General features: G+C 43.0%; 1 protein-coding gene across 1 annotated transcript in view; it reads left to right on the top strand.

Annotated features, from left to right (window-relative positions):
* Positions 1-17,124, top strand: part of megf10 (multiple EGF-like-domains 10) — a 153,563-nt gene extending 136,439 nt beyond the window's left edge. The window contains exons 21-25 of the mRNA XM_079804917.1: positions 902-1,017; positions 2,363-2,486; positions 2,816-2,860; positions 3,203-3,409; positions 15,311-17,124. Of these exons, the coding sequence (XP_079661043.1) occupies positions 902-1,017; positions 2,363-2,486; positions 2,816-2,860; positions 3,203-3,409; positions 15,311-15,477 (659 nt within the window). The 3' untranslated portion in view covers positions 15,478-17,124. The remainder of the gene's footprint in view (positions 1-901; positions 1,018-2,362; positions 2,487-2,815; positions 2,861-3,202; positions 3,410-15,310) is intronic.
* Positions 17,125-17,925: the final 801 nt, after the last annotated feature.

Raw genomic sequence — 17,925 nt, 5'->3', positions numbered from 1 at the left:
CAAGTCTTACAGTTTTCACATCATATTATGAATAACTGTCATAATTCCATTCTTATCATTCTTATGATTTTCTGTATAATTCTTATCATGGTGACTAAACTATGACAGAATGAACCACTTGCACTAGCTTTGTGATGCTCTTCTGTTTTCAAATATAGCTCGCTAGTTTTCAGTTATGTATATTTTTGTTATCACCTAGTTGACTAAACGGCAGTTAAAATGAGTTTAAAAATTCGGACATTTTCTAGGACAGGAAAAGAGATATTGTGATGATCACTGTGTACAGAACATGAAGTTTTAATCCAACCCAAACCGATCTGAGAAAGCGGTGGCTGGTAATCATATGAAAATATTTCCACACAGGGTGTCAGTGTGCTAGTCACCTGATGCGACATGATGAGTAACATCAGAACCTATCTTTATTTATTTGTATTAAATGTTTTAATTACTGTTCTGTGTCATTGATCATTGACAATCTTTTGACTGTATGTAATTTACATGTTTATGCCAAAATTTCTATAAGGGAGGGACCACATTCATTGACCACCTTTTTTAAAAGACTGGAATATAAGCACCAACACAAAAGCAAATTCATGTTCAGTCAAATTCATTAATAAATGGTATGAAATATGAAGAGTAAGTGAAAAACACTGTTTACAAGAAGATGAGCACTGGACTGCTGCAGGTTATAGGGAAATATACTGTATTTATTTATTATTCAGAAAGCACACTTGGAAAGGAAAATATATTTTAGGAACGTTTCAGCAGGTTTAATGTAATTCATGTTAACGCAGAGAACACAGGAAACGCCTGAGCCATAGAAGGTAAGAATGCAGAAGTAGCTGTGCAAGTAGTCCATTGGTAACTGTGTCTGTTTTTGTGATGTATTTCCTGTTTCTAGAGTCACTCCCGCAGACTGACGTCCTTCCCAACAGTAACTATTTCTCCAACCCCAGCTACCACACGCTGACCCAGTGCAGCAGCCCGCCGCACATCAACAACCTGCCCTATGGAAAGGTGTTATTAAGAGTCTCATTGGTTTACTCTACTAACGGACTACTCTACTCCTACTCTACTAACTGTAATTGTTGAACAGCTCTTGAAATAAAGGACAAATATTTTGCTGCTTATACTGGTGGGGAACTTATTTAAAAGATAATTCTGCCAAATAGAGCTTTTAGGGGTACGGCACTGGATTGGTTCTCATCATTCCTCTCAGATAGATCAGTAAAGGTGATGATTGGAAACTCATCCATTCCCTCTGCACCACTCACCTATGGGGTACCTTTTATTTTATTTTGTTGGTATATGTTCTCCTCGGGTTCGACCATGAGGAAATATAATATCTTATATCATTGTTATGCTGACGATACTCAGATTTACATCCCTCTTAGCTCTGATCACTCTTATTCTGACCTTTTTAATTGCTTTGAAGATATCAAATGCTGGACCTACAGAAACTTTCTCCAACTACATGAGAGCAACACTGAGATTGTTGTCTTTGGACCCCCTGGTTTCTGATTTCACTAGTAATCTAGATTTTCTGTCGTCAAACAGACTAAAAACTTGGGTGTGATTTTTGACTCAGATCTGAATTTTGAAAAACAGATAAGTTCTGTGGTGTAGAGCAGCTTTTTCCAACTAAAGCAAATACTATTTGTTTATAAAACGTTAAATGGACTAGCCCCATCACACTTGTCCAAACTTCTCAGCTACCAACAATCTTCTCTGTCTCTCAGATCATCTGATCAACTGCATATACCTCGCTCTCGCTTGACATTCAAGGGGGGATTTTGCTTTTTCTGTAGACTATGGAACAGCACACCTCAGGACATTAGATCTGCACCTTCCCTTCCTGTTTTTAAATCCCGCATGAAGACTTGTCTGTATTCCTTGGCTTTTGGATGAACCGCATTTTGTGTATTTTAATGTTTTTTTGTATTGGTTATTTGTTTTTTGGTCTCTCTCTTTTATTTTCTTACTCCTTATTAACTTTATTTGTATATGTACAGCACTTTGGCATACACAAGCTGTTTTTAAATGTACTGACCTTGATATTTTCAGTCATGATGTAATTTTTTGGGCCACCACCATTCTCTTGCCTTTGTGTTGTTAGAAGCAGTTTTTGATTTATGAGTAAAATTACGCATTTATTTTTCGTTCAAAATGTATAGGAAGTGTCTATTCAAAGAATGTTTACCACATACTTTACTCCAAAACCGCCTTTCTAAAAAAACATTGTGAAAACCTGAGCTAACCTATGGTTTTAGAGCACAAACTGACCAGCTCTGTAGATAGGATTGAGGAATTATGTGGAACTATAATTGTTGCTATAATTGTTGATTTTTCTTCTTCTTGAAAGCCGAAGAACAACCAGTTGTTTGTGAATATGAAGAACACTGAGCCAAGGAAACGGCTTTCGCTGCTTGATCACACAGGAACTCTTCCGGCCGACTGGAAGCAGGGCGGATCCTTCAATGAACTTGGTGCGACTTCCAACAACCATCATCACAACTAACATAACAGCGAAACATCTGACATAATAATGCTCGGTAGCCCAGCGTTTACATAACTTGCAGGACTTTTTTATTTTCAAACTGCTTTTTAATGACTCGTCCATGATGGTCTTCGAACAGAGCTTTCATCTATGTGCGTTTCACCGTGGAAGCACTAGCATCTTTAAAGTGTAATTTCACTGTTTCCTAACACACTGCATCAGTGTCTTAACTAAGCTCCATTCATATCTGCTGTGAGCTTTATCAACAAAAGGGATGCATCATTTTGACTTCTTCTGTCTTATCTTGACTCTCATTAGGAGCTTATGGAGTTGACCGGCGTTACATGGGAAAGTCACTTCGAGGTAAGAGATCATTTAGCAAGAAAGGGATGAAAAATTCTGGCATCATTTACTCATGTTTTTCCAAGCCTTTATGCATGTCTTTCTTCAGTGGCACACAAAAGATGATATTTTGAAAACTTTTTTGGTCCATACAATGAAAGTCAATGGGGTCTGATGTTGTTTGGACTCCGACATGCTTCAAAATATCTTATTTTGTGTTCCATATACAGAAAGCAAGTCACACAGGTTTAGAACAACATGAGGAATAGTAAATGATGATTGATTTTTGGGTGGAGTCTCCCTTTAAACAGTATGACAATGTAAACAGTATGACAGTATGACAATCTCTCTCTCTCTCTGTAGATCTTGTGAAGAGTGTGCCTTATCATGCCAGTTCCTGCTCTCTCAATAGTTCGGAGAACCCGTACGCCACAATTAAAGACCCTCCTCTGCTGCTGACCAAGAGCTCAGAGTGCGGTTATGTGGAGATGAAGTCTCCCACTCACAGAGATTCACCGTATGCTGAGATACACGCCTCCAGCCCTGCCAACAAAAACGTCTATGAAGTTGGTAAGAGAAGAATAAATCCAGCAATAGCAGAGACCTGCACAATTTTTGTTGTTCAAAGCTGACATAATCTCTGTAATAGAAATTGACTCCGCTACTAATATTTTCTCAACTATGTTTTAATATTTAAAAGTCGTGGTCAACCATTTTTATTTGTACTTGATGCGATGCTGCTCCATGGAAGAAACATCTTTCCTTGATGGGGCTACATATGGGAATCCACTCCGTATGAACAGTCTCAAGTGATTGTACACAGGTGTAATGTATGTAAGGCATCACTTCCCCCAGCTATCAGGAGTAACTCCTGTACTTCTGCTGTGTTGAGTGAAGCCTGTTCCACTTGAGAGCAGCTGTTGTGTTCATGTCACGTCGGCTGGGGAACGTGCACATGCATTATAATTGGGGCTGTCGCGGCTGTCTTTTCTATCAGCCCGGACCCTGGTCCATTTGTCACAGGCTTTGCATTAACCTCACTGGAGATAAAGAAACACGTTTTCTAATGACACTTTCCAGGTGGAAGATCTGAGCTGCAGCACTGTTAGCTCATCATGAGAGAATCTGACTGTCCACACATCTCCTAGTAAACCTTCTTACCACGTTTAACTCAAAACAGTCAACTCCAGTCAGAATACAGTCTCTCTCTTAATTCTCATCTTCCACTGACCACTTGAGAAGCAGCTGAAAACACAACTCTAATTGCAGCACACATCAGCTCCGCTTTCTGTCTTCTGCTCCAGCATCTGTACTAGCTTACTCTTCAGACATGGCATAGCAGAACTACCAATGTTGTTGGCTGTTGTATGATACATTTCTTGTGAAGTCACTCATTCAGAGTTATTTTTTACACAGTTTTTTTTACAGTTTTACACAAAGCTATGACAACAACAACAAAAAAATTAAAGAAGAAAAACGTCTCGGTTACGTATGGTAACCCACGTTCCCTGAAGGAGGGAACGGAGACGTACGTCGGACGTACCGACGAATGCCATAGTTACTACCACTTCCAGCGCCCAGCGATGAGCCCCTCAGACCCCGATCTGATGCGGGTGGGGAATTCACGCAGGGAGAGTCCAAGCTGCTGTTCCGCAAAAGCCCATTCAGCTGACTGTATTGGATAACGCTGGGAAAGCGTGCCTGTGAAGGCCGCTGCGGAAGCCACATCATGCCCAGAGGGAGTTACCATGTGGAGAATACACGTATGGGCTGGCCGTGGGCAGCACAACATACGGAAGTCCCAGGGGTGGCCCCGGCCAATTAGTGGAGGGGGACAACACGTACCTGGGACGGCAGAGGAGACTCTGCCGAGGGAAAGACACGGGCTCGCCGTAGGGAGCCGTACCGTGGAAGAATACACATATGGGACCGCCGTGGGGGTCACTACATATGGAACCCAGCCTAACACAAGTTCCACCAATGCATACGAGTGTTAGACCTGGCGTCGAACGCTCCGCCACGTCCGACTGCCGTGGGTTGCGGAGGACTCAACAGGGTTCGCCGATCCGGGGAACTCGACTGGAGCAGAATAAGCGCACGCATCCGTCTACCATAGGGGAGGGAATGGCGCAGCAAGCCGACACTAGACCAGGCATTTCGGTGTTACTGACTATGGGAAGTGAGCACACAGGAAGATACCGGCTCTACACGGAGGCTATAGAATCTAGCGAACGTGTTAGGTGTTGCCCAGCCCGCAGCTCTACAAATATCTGTCAGCGAGGCGCCACGAGCCAGCGCCCAGGAAGAGCCAACACCCCTAGTGGAGTGGGCTCTTAACCCGAGCGAGCAGGGCACGTCTTGGGACTCATAAGCCAAGACGATGGCATCCACTATCCAGTGGGCCATCCTCTGCTTGGAGACAGCCTTTCCCTTCCGCTGTCCTCCGTAACAGACGAAGAGCTGCTCTGAGGCCCTGAAGCTTTGCGTTCTGTCCACGTAAGTCCGGAGAGCACGGACGGAACAGAGAAAAGCTAGGGCTGGGTCTGCCTCCTCCGAAGGCAGCGCTTGCAGGCTCACCACTTGGTCCCGGAAGGGAGTAGTGGGAACCTTGGGCACATATCCAGGCCGGGGTCTCATGATCACATGAGAGTTACCGGGCCCGAATTCCAGGCACGATTCGTCAACCGAAAATGCCTGCAGGTCCCCTACCCTCTTGATGGAGGCCAACGCAGTCAGGAGTATTGTCTTTAACGACAGAATTTTCAACTCAGCTGACTGCAGAGGCTCAAAGGGTTCTCTCTGTAGTGCAGTTAGCACCAGAGTTAAGTCCCAAGAGGGTATGGAGGGAGGACGAGGCGGATTTAACCTCCTCGCCCCCCTAAGGAACCTGTCGACCAGATCGTGCTTACCTAGAGATTTTCCATCTACTAGCTCATGATTAGCGGCGATAGCGGCAACATAGACTTTGAGGGTGGAGGGAGACAGCCTTCGCTCCAACCCATCTTGTAGAAAGGCAAGCACAGATCCGATCGAACACCTTCGGGGGTCTTCTCGGCGAGAAGAGCACCAACCGACGAACAGGTTCCACTTCAACGCATAGAGGCGCCTCGTAGAGGGGGCTCTAGCGGAAGTGATGGTGTCAACTACCGCTTGCGGTAGGTCACCTAGAACCTCCGCGTCCCGTCCAGGGACCAGACATGGAGTTTCCAGAGGTCTGGACGCGGGTGCCATAGGGTGCCCCGTCTCTGAGTCAGGAGGTCCTTCCTCAGAGGAATGGGCCAGGGAGGTGCTGTCGCAAGGAGCACTAGTTCCGGGAACCAAGTCCGGTTGGGCCAATATAGAGCGACCAACAGGACTTGCTCCTCGTCCTCCCTGACTTTGCACAGTGTCTGCGCAAGAAGGCTCACTGGGGGAAACGCATACTTGCGTTCTTCCCGGGGCCAGCTGTGGGCCAGGGCATCCGACCCGAGGGTTCCCTCGGTCAAGGAATAAAACCACTGACAGTGGGTCATCTCTGGGGAAGCAAACAGGTCTACCTGTGCGGCCCCGAAATGACTCCAGATTAGCTGGACCGCCTGGGGTTGGAGTCACCATTCTCCCGGAAGCACCGGCTGACGTGACAGCTCGTCGGCTGCACGATTGAGCAGGCCCGGAAAGTGAATGGCACGAAGCGACCTCAGATGCTTCTGACTCCATAAGGGGAGATGGCGGGCGAGTTGTGACATGCGACGACAGCGTAGACCACCCTGTTTTTTGACGTACGCAACGGTCGCAGTGTTGTCCGTACGGACCAGAACGTGCTTGCCTCTGAGCGGAACTTTGAAGCGGCTGAGTGCAAGACGAACTGCTAACAACTCGAGGCAATTGATATGCCATTGCAGTTGAGGCCCCGTCCACAGACCCGAAACTGCAAGCCCGTTGTACGTGGCACCCCAACCCGTGGATGAGGCATCCGTGGAGACAACGGAGTGCCTGGACACTTGTTCTATGGGAACTCCCGCCCGTAGAAACAAAGGGTCCGACCATGGGCCGAAGGTTTGGCGGCACCTCTGAGTCACTTGGACACGGAGGGAACCGCTGTGCCACGCCCATCTCGGGACTCGATCATGTAGCCAGCGTTGAAGCGGTCTCATATGCAGCAATCCGAGCGGCGTTACTGCGGCTGCGGATGCCATATGCCCCAGGAGCCTCTGAAAATGTTTCAGTGGTACCGCTGTCCTGCCTTTGAACGAATTCAAGCAGTTCAACACTGACTGGACGCGCTCCTCGGTGAGGCGCGCTGTCATGGCGATCGAGTCTATCTCCATACCGAGAAAAGAGATCCTCTGTGTGGGACAGAGTTTGCTCTTCTCCCAGTTGACCCGAAGTCCCAACTGGCTGAGGTGACTGAGCACCTTGTCCCTGTGTTCGCACAACTGCTCTCACGACTGGGCAAGGATCAGCCAGTCGTCGAGGTAGTTGAGAATGCGAACACCATGCTCTCTCATGGGGGCAATGGCCACCTCCGCAACCTTCGTAAAGACGCGGGCGACAGGTACAGGCCGAAGGGCAAGACGCGGTACTGACATGCCCGTCCCTCGAACCCGAAGCGCAGAAAGGGCCGGTCGAGGGGAATCGAGAATGAAAGTACGCGTCCTTCAGGTCGATCGCTGCAAACCAATCTTGGGGACGGACGCACCTGAAGATGCGCTTCTGCGTTAGCATTCTGAACGGCAGTCTGTGAAGGGACCGGTTCAAGAATCGCAGGTCCAAGACCAGCCATAACCCGCCGCCTTTCTTGGGTACAATGAACTACGGGCTGTAGAACCCGGACCTCATATCGGCTGGAGGGACCGGCTCCATCGCGTCCTTCGCCAGTAGGACTGCGATCTCCGCCCGGAGCACGGGGGCGTTCTCCTTCGCTACTGGGAAGTGAACGCCCCCAAACTTAGGGGGACGCCTGGCGAACTGAAGCCGAGTCTGATGGTACGGCCCCGAGACGGGCTGGGAAGCTCTAGCCAGGCTTCCAGACACCAAGCAAGGGGATTAACCACAGACGTACCCGCAGCGGGGCAGCGACGCGGAATGCAGGGATCCGACTCGGACGGCATGGAGCGGCCCGAAGTGGGATCTGAGTGTGCTTTGCAACACTTACCTGCGTCCGCAGAGGGGGTGTGCGAGTGTGGGGAGGCCGCTTGAGTGCGTTCCCACAGCCGGTGACCCCTGCTGGCGAAGGGAGAGGCGTCTGAGGGTGGCGAGGCATGGGAGCGTCGACCACCGCCAAGCGCGCTCCCAAAGGAAGGAGGGGCTGAGCGTGGCAAGGCTTTGTGGCGTTGCGCACGGTCTGCCTGACCTCCTTCCTCAGCGGGGAACAAGAGTGGCGAGGCACTGATGTCCACGCACCGCTGAGAAGAGGGGAATGAGAGTGGCGAGGCTTTGTAGCGTCACACACTGCCATTCTCGCCCTCTTGTGGGGAGGGGAATGAAAGCGGCGAGGCTTTGTAGCGTCACACGCTGCCATTCCTGAACTCCCGAGACCCAGAGGTATTGGAACTGCTCTTTTTTTTTTTTTTTTTTTTTGGGTACCACTGGCTGTTTTTAACATCAGTGGCGGAACAGAATTACTAATGGTTTTCCACCCGGCCCTCCTCCGGGGAAGAACAGTTCCAGACCAAATCCGGGTCAATTGTGTTTCTGGATCAGGGTGGACATCGTCTGGCCAAGGGCCAGCGCTGTGCGCAGCTCAATCTCGGCTCAGAACTACCCTCGTGCACCAAGCAGGGCGGAGGTGGCCTGCCAGTGGCACTGCCACCCCACCGATGAGGGTAGTGAGAGAGAGGAAAACTTTATACAGATTATGGCCCTATTGGTGTTCCATATTTTGGCACCAATAGTTCCACAATGCCAAAGCCTTCCAATGCACATCCGAAAAAAGGCAAGGGGCAGGCAAGGCGATTTACGCGTTGCACTATGCCTCAGCCATCCGGGAAAGCATGGCTGTCAAGTATGAATCTGATTCAGCACGAGCGCCCACTATTACGGTGGGAATCTCAGCATCATCTTCATTTTCAACACATAACAGCCCTCTCTCCGATGCAGCGATTGACATCTGTCCTCTGCTAGAGCCCCAAATGAAACGCTAGGTCCCCTTTCAAGGACCAGCAATCCCATCTGTAAGCTACCGGCAGACACGTGAGACAGTGGGCGTGGCCGTGAGACGTGAGAGAGCATAGACCACCCACGAACACAGTCTCAACATGCTTGTGATGCGATTGAGGAGTGAGGGGCCCACAGAGATGTACGCGGCGGGGAAGCCTCACTGTAATCCTCAGGCCACCCAGGCCTATCAGCCAAAATAGTCCCCCCTCTGGTGCACCAGAAAAGAGACTAGATCGGGGTATAAGCGAAGGGACTCAACCCCGTTTGAGGCATCATAGTCTCGACCACGCATCGGAGGTGCCGAGTGACGCGCGCAGAGTTGCCGTGGCAACCCGCGCTGTCACCCGGCAGCCAGACGGCACACGGCGCGCTGAACACTCAACCCTCACGCGGAAGGTGAGATGACCAGTGCGTCAACGTGATCCCGTTCCCCTGAGAGAACATGGATCACCCACAAACACAGTCTCAACATGTTTATGCGAGAGGGATCGTGGCCGTCAGGACAGGAAACAACCGCATCCAGAAACGCACGAGTGGAATGACGTCTTGAAAAAGATGCAGTGTCACACCCGTGTTGCTCTTTTGTGAGGAAACGCTCTTTAAACAGTGCTGAAGCACCCAGGGGAAGACCGCGGCAACACACAGGTGGTAAGTGCAGTCCTGTGTTTGCTCTCACTGAAACAAACGCCCTCACCAAACCAACAGTTGCTGTGAGAACAGCAGTTTGTTATGCTGATGCAGCGGTGAACATGCGGTCGCGCTGATTGTGCCTTTTCGCCAACACAGAGCGTCCTTTTCGTTCTCTGGAGCATCTCTCTTGCAGATAGGCTCTCTTTTAGAAAAGCAGTCTTGCTTCATCAACGCCGTTCGGCTCCGAAGTGAATGACAGCGTGCATTCGCTCTCGCTTCCTGTTTATACCCGCGGCGCGGGGCGGAGCGCGAGATGCAAATCTCGCATGCCAATGGCCCATTGGCCTGTTCTCTATATCTCAAAGCTGATAGGGGCTCCCTGAAGTGATCCCAATTCGTCGGTACGTCCGACGTACGCCGAACGTGACCGACTGAATGGGAAATATTGATATTGAATCTTCTTTCTTCCTGCTTATTTTAGGTTCTTTGTCTCACACGACAGAATGAAGCTGTTCACTAAAGGATCCACTCCGTATGTTACACAAACGGCAAACTACACTGCCTGGTCTAAAGTTGTTGTTAGGATTTAAGTAGGCAAATGCTTAATAGTCTATGATTGGATAATTATTGGAGTGATTAGTATGTTTCTAGCATATTATATGTTTGGCAGCAGTTCTTCTAACCCTAATTGATGGAGTGTGTAGCTTTTAATTTCTTAAACAACTATTTTGTCTTGTCAATACAAGGTCTTGACCAAAAATTGATTCACCTCTTGCATGCATTCTTGGTCAAGAGCTTGTATTGACAATGCAAGAGTCCAGTTCTCTTTAAAGTTTACTCCAGCACATCCCAAAGACTTTCAATGAATTTAAGGTCTGAACTCAGAGGAGCCAATTTATGTGTGAAAATTATTCTTCATTCTCCCTCCCAACCATTCTTTTACAATTTGAGCCTGATGAATCTTGTCATTGTCATCCTGGAAAATGGCCATGATGTGTATTCCTACATGGTTGTTTAAGAAAGGAAAAGCTGCACACTCCATCAGCTAGGGTTAGAAGAACTGTTGCCTAACATATAACATAGAAACATAATAATCACTGCAATAATGACCCAATCATTGACTCTTAAAGGGTTAGATCACCCAAAAATGAAAATTCTGTCATAAATGACTCTCATGTCGTTCCAAACCCGTAAGACATTAAATTAAACACAAATTAAAGGGGTGGTAAAACACATTCTTTCGAAGGCTTGATTGTGTTTGTGGAGTGCACTGTAACATGTGTTCATGCTTCGTTTAAAAAAAAAATTGCATTATTTTTCATATATTTTACCTTTATTCTACACTGCTCTGTCCCTCCTTGTAAAAAAGGTCTGATGGTTTCCAGGTTGTATAAAGCCGGTCCCTCAAAAATACGCAATGGGCTCAGATTGGTTAGCTGGCCCAGTGTGTTGTGATTCGCTAATCGCCTAGTGCACGTTTGTCGGAAACGTCTCGCCCCTTACCTTTACCTGTAGTCTGTGCTTTGGTAGTATTAGAAACAATGGCGTCAATAAAACCATATCAATTTGAGCCCGAATCAGACCCAGACAATTTTAGTGAAGATGATCGAGCAGAACCTGTTCAACCTGTTCAGTCCTCAAGAGTAAAAACTGTGGATCTATAGTGATCGCTACTGAAGGGCACTGTTACTTTTGTATTTTTAGAACGATTATAGCCAAATATCTGTCGCAAGAACTATTAACCCAAAACGAACACTGAACATTGGCTTTACTAGTAGCCAAATCAAACACAGAACTATGTTTAGCATGCCTGTAGATAAACAATACATAAAAGCTCTAATCAAAGAATAATTTACACTAATGCCAAGTTCGCTGTTGAGATTTAAAAAAAAAGTTTGTAACGTTAGGTGTTTGTCGGATAACGTTAAGTATGAATGAGCATTTAACAAACTGGTTTGCAGAGCCAAACAGCATTGTCATCTGTGTACTTCCTTGCTACAACGTACAATTAACAATACGAACTATTACAGGAAAACACATCGACGAAAAATAAATCATACTTACAGGTTGTGGCCCGTAAACAGCTTCTGTTTTTAAATCCATCTTTCAGGACAAGCCGTTGTGCGAATCCAACATTGAACTCGCGAAGATTGTGGAAGCTTTCCTCCGTGAAATGTGCAGCGGGAGCCGCGCGCGCCTGTTGTGCATTCACACTGGCAGTGTTTGTCTCGCGCAGCTGAACCGCGGCTCGTATATTGCAAATACAGACGAATATTGTCCATTATGTCACATTTTCCGGTCTTCTCCTCCAACCCCTGTCTGTCTCGTGCTTTGATTTATGATGGGCAGCATATATCTGCTGCAAATGCGACCTGTTCCCCTCTGTCTCATACACACATGCATATAACATGTTGTATGTTAAACGCACTGCAACGCCCCCATCCCTAGGAAGGCTGAACAAAGTGGACCTGCAATCCCGATGAAAATAACAGCGTTTCTTCAGCATTGTGGCAACAACACTCCAGCCTACTAACCACAACAACGCTTCCCCGCGGCGATACAAAATGGCCTCGCCCCCCCCTTATTTAATATTCTCAGAGGAGGGGTTTATGTAAATATTGGGGCTGGTGATGTCAGAGACCCTGGAGGAATGTCTAGTAGTCCCTACCGGCCGTTTGCTGTAGTCCTTAGAAATTGATTTCTTTAAAAGCAAATATCTCCCTTTGCTTTAAACTTTGAACGTTGTAACTTTGCATATGTTGTTTATGCTCAAACAGCAACATTACACACTAGCTAAAGTTAGAAAAGTGAAATCGTGTTTTACCACCCCTTTAAGATATTTTTGATGAAATCCGAGAGCTCTTTGACCTCTCCATAGACAGCTATTTAATTAACACTTTCAAGGCCCAGAAAGGCAGTAAAAACATCGTTAAAATAGTCCATATGACTAGTGGTTCGACCTTAATTTGATGAAGTGATGAGAATATTTTTCGTGCACAAAAACAAACAAAAATACCGACTTAATTCACAATTTCGTTCTGTCAGTCTCTTACGCAGTTTACATTGTAAATAGTGCAGCGCTTTCAAGTTCTACAGCAGCCGATGCTGTTCACGTGAGCACCATGACGCATGTGTGTGATGATGATGTGGGAGCTGCACTGTTTTTACAACGTAAAAGTGATAGTTTTGGGTCAACTATCCCTTTAAACATTTGCCTATTTAAATCCAAACAGCAACTTTTTTTTGGCCGGGCAGTGTATGTTCTAAAGAATAACAATACATTCTACTATTTAGTCTATTTTATCAGTATTTAATGTAAACAAGAGCATTGAATCCTGCCATGCACAAATATGTGCCAGTAGTCTTAGGACGATCCGTGGCACTTCTGCATATTCATCTTGTGCACAAACCGATAGGAAACATCCTATAATCAAGATACAGTATTCTTCTATATCCCATCTGCATCTCTGGTGGCTGAGCACCTCTGTTATTAAATTATATTATATTATATATAATATAATTATATAACAGATTATATTAATTAAATGCAGGGCCGTGCAGAGAGTTCGTCAGGGGCAGGGGCTCAAATGTAAAAAATGGGCAATATGTAAATAAATATATATATATATATATATATATATATATATATATATATATATATATATATATATATATATATATATATATATATATATATATATATATATATATATATATATATATATATATATATATATATATATATAATATATAATAATATTTATACATAACATATATATATATATATATATATATATATATATATATATATATATATATATATATATATATATATATATATATATATATATATATATATATATATATGTTTATATATCCTTATGCTCATCAAGCCTACATTTATTTAATCAAAAATACAGAAAAAAAACAGTAGCCTAATATTGTGAAATATTATTACATTGTGTTCTTTTTAACTTTTTATTAATCAAAGAATCTTGAAAAGAGTATCACAGTTTCCACCATTGACATTAAATCCTCATATTAGAATGATTTCTGAATGATCATGTGACACTGAAGAGTGGAGTAATGATGCTGAAAATCCCGCTGTGATCACAGGAATAAATTATATTTTAAATTATTTTAAAATAGAAAACCATTATTTTAATATATTTCGCAATATTGCAGTTTTTATCAAATAAATGCAGGCTTGATGAACATAAGAGACTTATTTCATAATGCTGCATAATATTCAAAAATAGTATAATAAAGTCCTTTCACGTAACCATTTCGCCAGTCTACACTTCACATAGCCTAATCGGCCTGTAGGTGCCGGTGGCACTTGGGTTTTGTTAACTTTGATAGTTTCATGAAATAGTAAATTATGTATCAATATAGGCTACATAAATACAAGTGAAATTAACACTACTTACCATTAATGCGACTTTTGATGCTGTGGTTTTGTGCAGGAATTTGTTTGTTGTCTGTTAAAATCCATTTTGTCAGTGATGCAATTTATAAAATGAGCCAAACCGCAGGAAATTGTTCCACAAACGTTAGTTTGTCTGTCCATGTAATTTTCAACCGATTTATGAATAAGAACAGAAAATTACCGCTTCACATCGCCCAATGGAATTTGAACTTGCTTTGCCAGATCACGATTGGTTGGTGTAAAGCCTATACATGACAAACGGGCATTGGTGAATTGTGTAATACTTTAAAATATATAGCTAATATATAGCTTTGTAATTAAATCAACACATTAGCTCTGATTATGGATGAAAAAAAAATATTGGTTTACTTTTTTCCCGTGAGGCCACACACTCTCTGAAAGGACCATATTTGGCTCGAGAGCCGTTTCCGAACAGTGGAAAATCAGCTGTCAATCAAAACGCACGCGACCCATAGCAACGCGTTACGGCAACGCCTCAACAGAAATTGTCCGACTTTTGAGCCGTCCGTTACTATTGTATGCATTTTCATGTTATAATAATCACATTTATTTAGTTTTATTGACCACGATATTATCATTGATATTTGTCTGAGAGGGGCACTTTTGATTCATTTTGAAAAAGGGCAGGGGCTCGAGCACCCGAAGCCCACGCCCCCCTTGTATATATATATATACAAACATGTATGTAGGCCTAATTAAAGTAAAAATGATTGATAAACACGTCTTTCGAATGGAAATAAATAACAAAAACTTTGGGTGTCTTGTTCATAATATTTATTTTCATATAAAAGTAACAGAACTTAAATTACATCCAGTTTATCAGCAAAAAAGCGCACGAGTGTGAATCCCGCGATATCCGCCTTTGATCTCGCAGGTGTCTGATCCACTACGAGAAGAGAGAACTGTCCGGCTTGCCTGCACTTTTTTCACTCCTCCCCTCACTGCAGCCGCCTAGTCTCGGCTGAACTGCAGGCGAGGCGAGGCGCATCTCAAACAAGCCTTAAATGTAGTACTATTATTATATTATTGCTTAATCATCTTTTCAATATTGCTGTGTTTGAAGCCGCTGGTTTTCCTACAGTGGGACTCGACTTTCCTGCGGAACAGGAACTGTTGAGTTTTTGTCATAACTGATTCTTGGTATTTATAAATAATTAGTCAGATAAATATATATAACCTCAAGTATCGTGCACATAAGACATGTGACTGCTCATTATTGCAAACAGTTTGAACCTGTATTCTTCCCTTTCCAGAACCGACCGTCAGTTCTGTTCATACGCTGTCTAACAACAACTGCAACGGGCCATTTTGTCAAGATCCATATGACCTACCAAAGAACAGCCACATCCCATGTCATTATGACCTCCTTCCCACAAGAGACAGCAGCCCCTCGCCACTCGAGGAGACAGACCGCAGATAAACTATCACAGAGGAATCATAAACCTGCGCCCTCCACAGCACTTCACTGTCTTTGTTGTCATTCTTCATTATAAAAGTTCTTGATTACTTCTGGCTTACAAATTTGAATAGTTCTTGTCAAAACTATTTTTCAAGTACCTGTCCAGTGGAGAACAAGAGGGCGAGTGTTTCAGTAAACACTCACAATATTCAGCTCAATTCTTGTGAACATAAACCACCCATTCCATTTATTAATAACATATCACACAAGTACAAGACAATCCTCAATGTCTCTGATAGAATATGTCAGATTTTTCCCAATGACCTGTGAGTTTTCTGTTTCTTTCATTATGATATTTAGTATATTAATACTGTTTATTGAGACCAGACTGTCAGCTCAATGTTTCTGTTGATTAATATTTTTTTGTCTGAAAGTATTTCAGGTTTACCAAAGGTTGTCGTGCCTTGAAAAGCACTGATGAAGCATGTTGTATTTATATTGACAGCTGCCCATTAAATATAGTTTACAGGCACACGTTTCAACGTTAACATAATTTTTTAGCTTGTGCCGTAAGTTTTATACAACATGATCACTGAAATGAAGGACAAATACTTTATAGTGTGTAGTACTTTTTAGTTTTTAAGCTAAAGCTAAAGCTGGACTTTTGCGATGAAAGACAAATCTTAAAGATGATGTGATGGGGACAGTTTGATATGAATAAATCTTTGGGGTATTTAGGACATACATTCATATGTGTGATGAGTCTTATGCTGCCTTCACGTGCTATCGGAAATTTCCTAATTCCCACTTTAGAAGTCGTGATTACGAGCTTGTTGCATTCAAGTGCTTTGTTGTCGGAATGAACAGGAATCATGCTGGACACAAGGTTATTCTTGCCTATTTATTGGGAAAATCTTATTAAAACCAACATATGCACTGACATAAACATTCCAGATAGTCCGCTTTCTGCCGATTCAGTAATTTCAGTCAAATGTAGGCTATTTTCGCTGTGTACCAAACATAATACGCTTCAAATTATTACTCGTAGATGTAAATATGCACTACATTAATGTCAAGACAAGACGATCAAGCTGTTTGGGGGGGGGGAACTAATAAAACCACACCTGCCCGTACTGGTAGTTTTCCCATGGTTCTCCCCGCCTGCATCTTTAAAGTTTATGACACGCCCATCTCGGGAATTGGGGTATCAAAATTATTTCCCAACTTCCCAGTGGTAAACACGACATCAGAGGGCGTTCATGTGCCATTTTTACCTAGGAAACTCGTATTTACGATAATTCCGATAGCATGTGAAGGCAGCATAAAAGCACTCTGAGCCTGAACTTTAATTGTATAAAACTGTACATAGTACCAGTTCTTCTATGAATTGCATTTATTTGCTTTAAAAAATGTAACATATTCCTAAATTCCTTTGTAACTTGACCAATATTGTTCAAACCTGGACATGCAGTGAAGACCTCAGTAAACTATGTTTTCAATAGATTTCTTTTTATTTTATTTCAGTTTACTAAATATTCCACACAATGAAATGAATAATAATACTGATTCCAAAAACAACTGTGTGTATGAGTGTGTGCTGTATGTATCTTAAAACTGTATCTTTGTTTTGCTTTTCTCCTGATTTTTTAAATAAATGCACTAAGTTGCACAATGTGTGATATTTCCTTTCCCAAATAACAATATCTCCTCCCTGCAAACACTTTCTTTCTACTTTGAATGTTGTATTTTACTTTTTTAGCTGAAATATCCTATAGGCTATATGCAAACAAGGAATTGTCAAGTTGACATTCAATTCCAGTCAGTTTGGAAACATTAAGTTTGTTTTTGAAAGAAGTCTCTTCATCAACTCACCAAGGCTGTAATTGATCGTAAAAACAGTAATATTGTTAAATATTACACTAAAATAGCTGTTTTCTGTTTTAATGTCATTTAAAATGTAATTTATTTCTGTGATGTCAAAGCTGAATTTTCAACATCATTAATCCAATCTTCAGTGTCATGTATATCAATCATAGTAAAATGTAGGCTATGTCAATCATAATAATGTATGTCAATCATTGTAAAATGCTGATGTTGTGCTCAGTTATTAATAATGGGTCTTATTTTTATCCATGTTGAAAACCATTTTTGCATGCTTAATATTTTTGAGGAAACCGTGAAAAAAATTTTTCAGGATGAATAGAAAGGTAAAAAGAACAGCAGTTATTTGAAATAGAAATCTTTTGTAACAATATAAATGTCTTTACTGTCTCTTTTGATCAATTTAATATATATATATATATATATATATATATATATATATATATATATATATATATATATATATATATATATATATATTGTCTGGTATTTAGGTACTGTATATTTATATTTAAGCATTTTGGGCTATAATTAATTTATTTGTACATATTGATTTTATAATTGATTTCAGTGGGGGCACAGAATCAC

Source organism: Gobio gobio, assembly GCF_949357685.1.
Source record: "Gobio gobio genome assembly, chromosome: 22".
Classification (NCBI taxonomy): Eukaryota; Metazoa; Chordata; class Actinopteri; order Cypriniformes; family Gobionidae; genus Gobio; species Gobio gobio.
The sequence above is the reverse complement of the archived record's forward strand: the minus strand, read 5'-3'. Positions and strand labels throughout refer to the sequence as shown.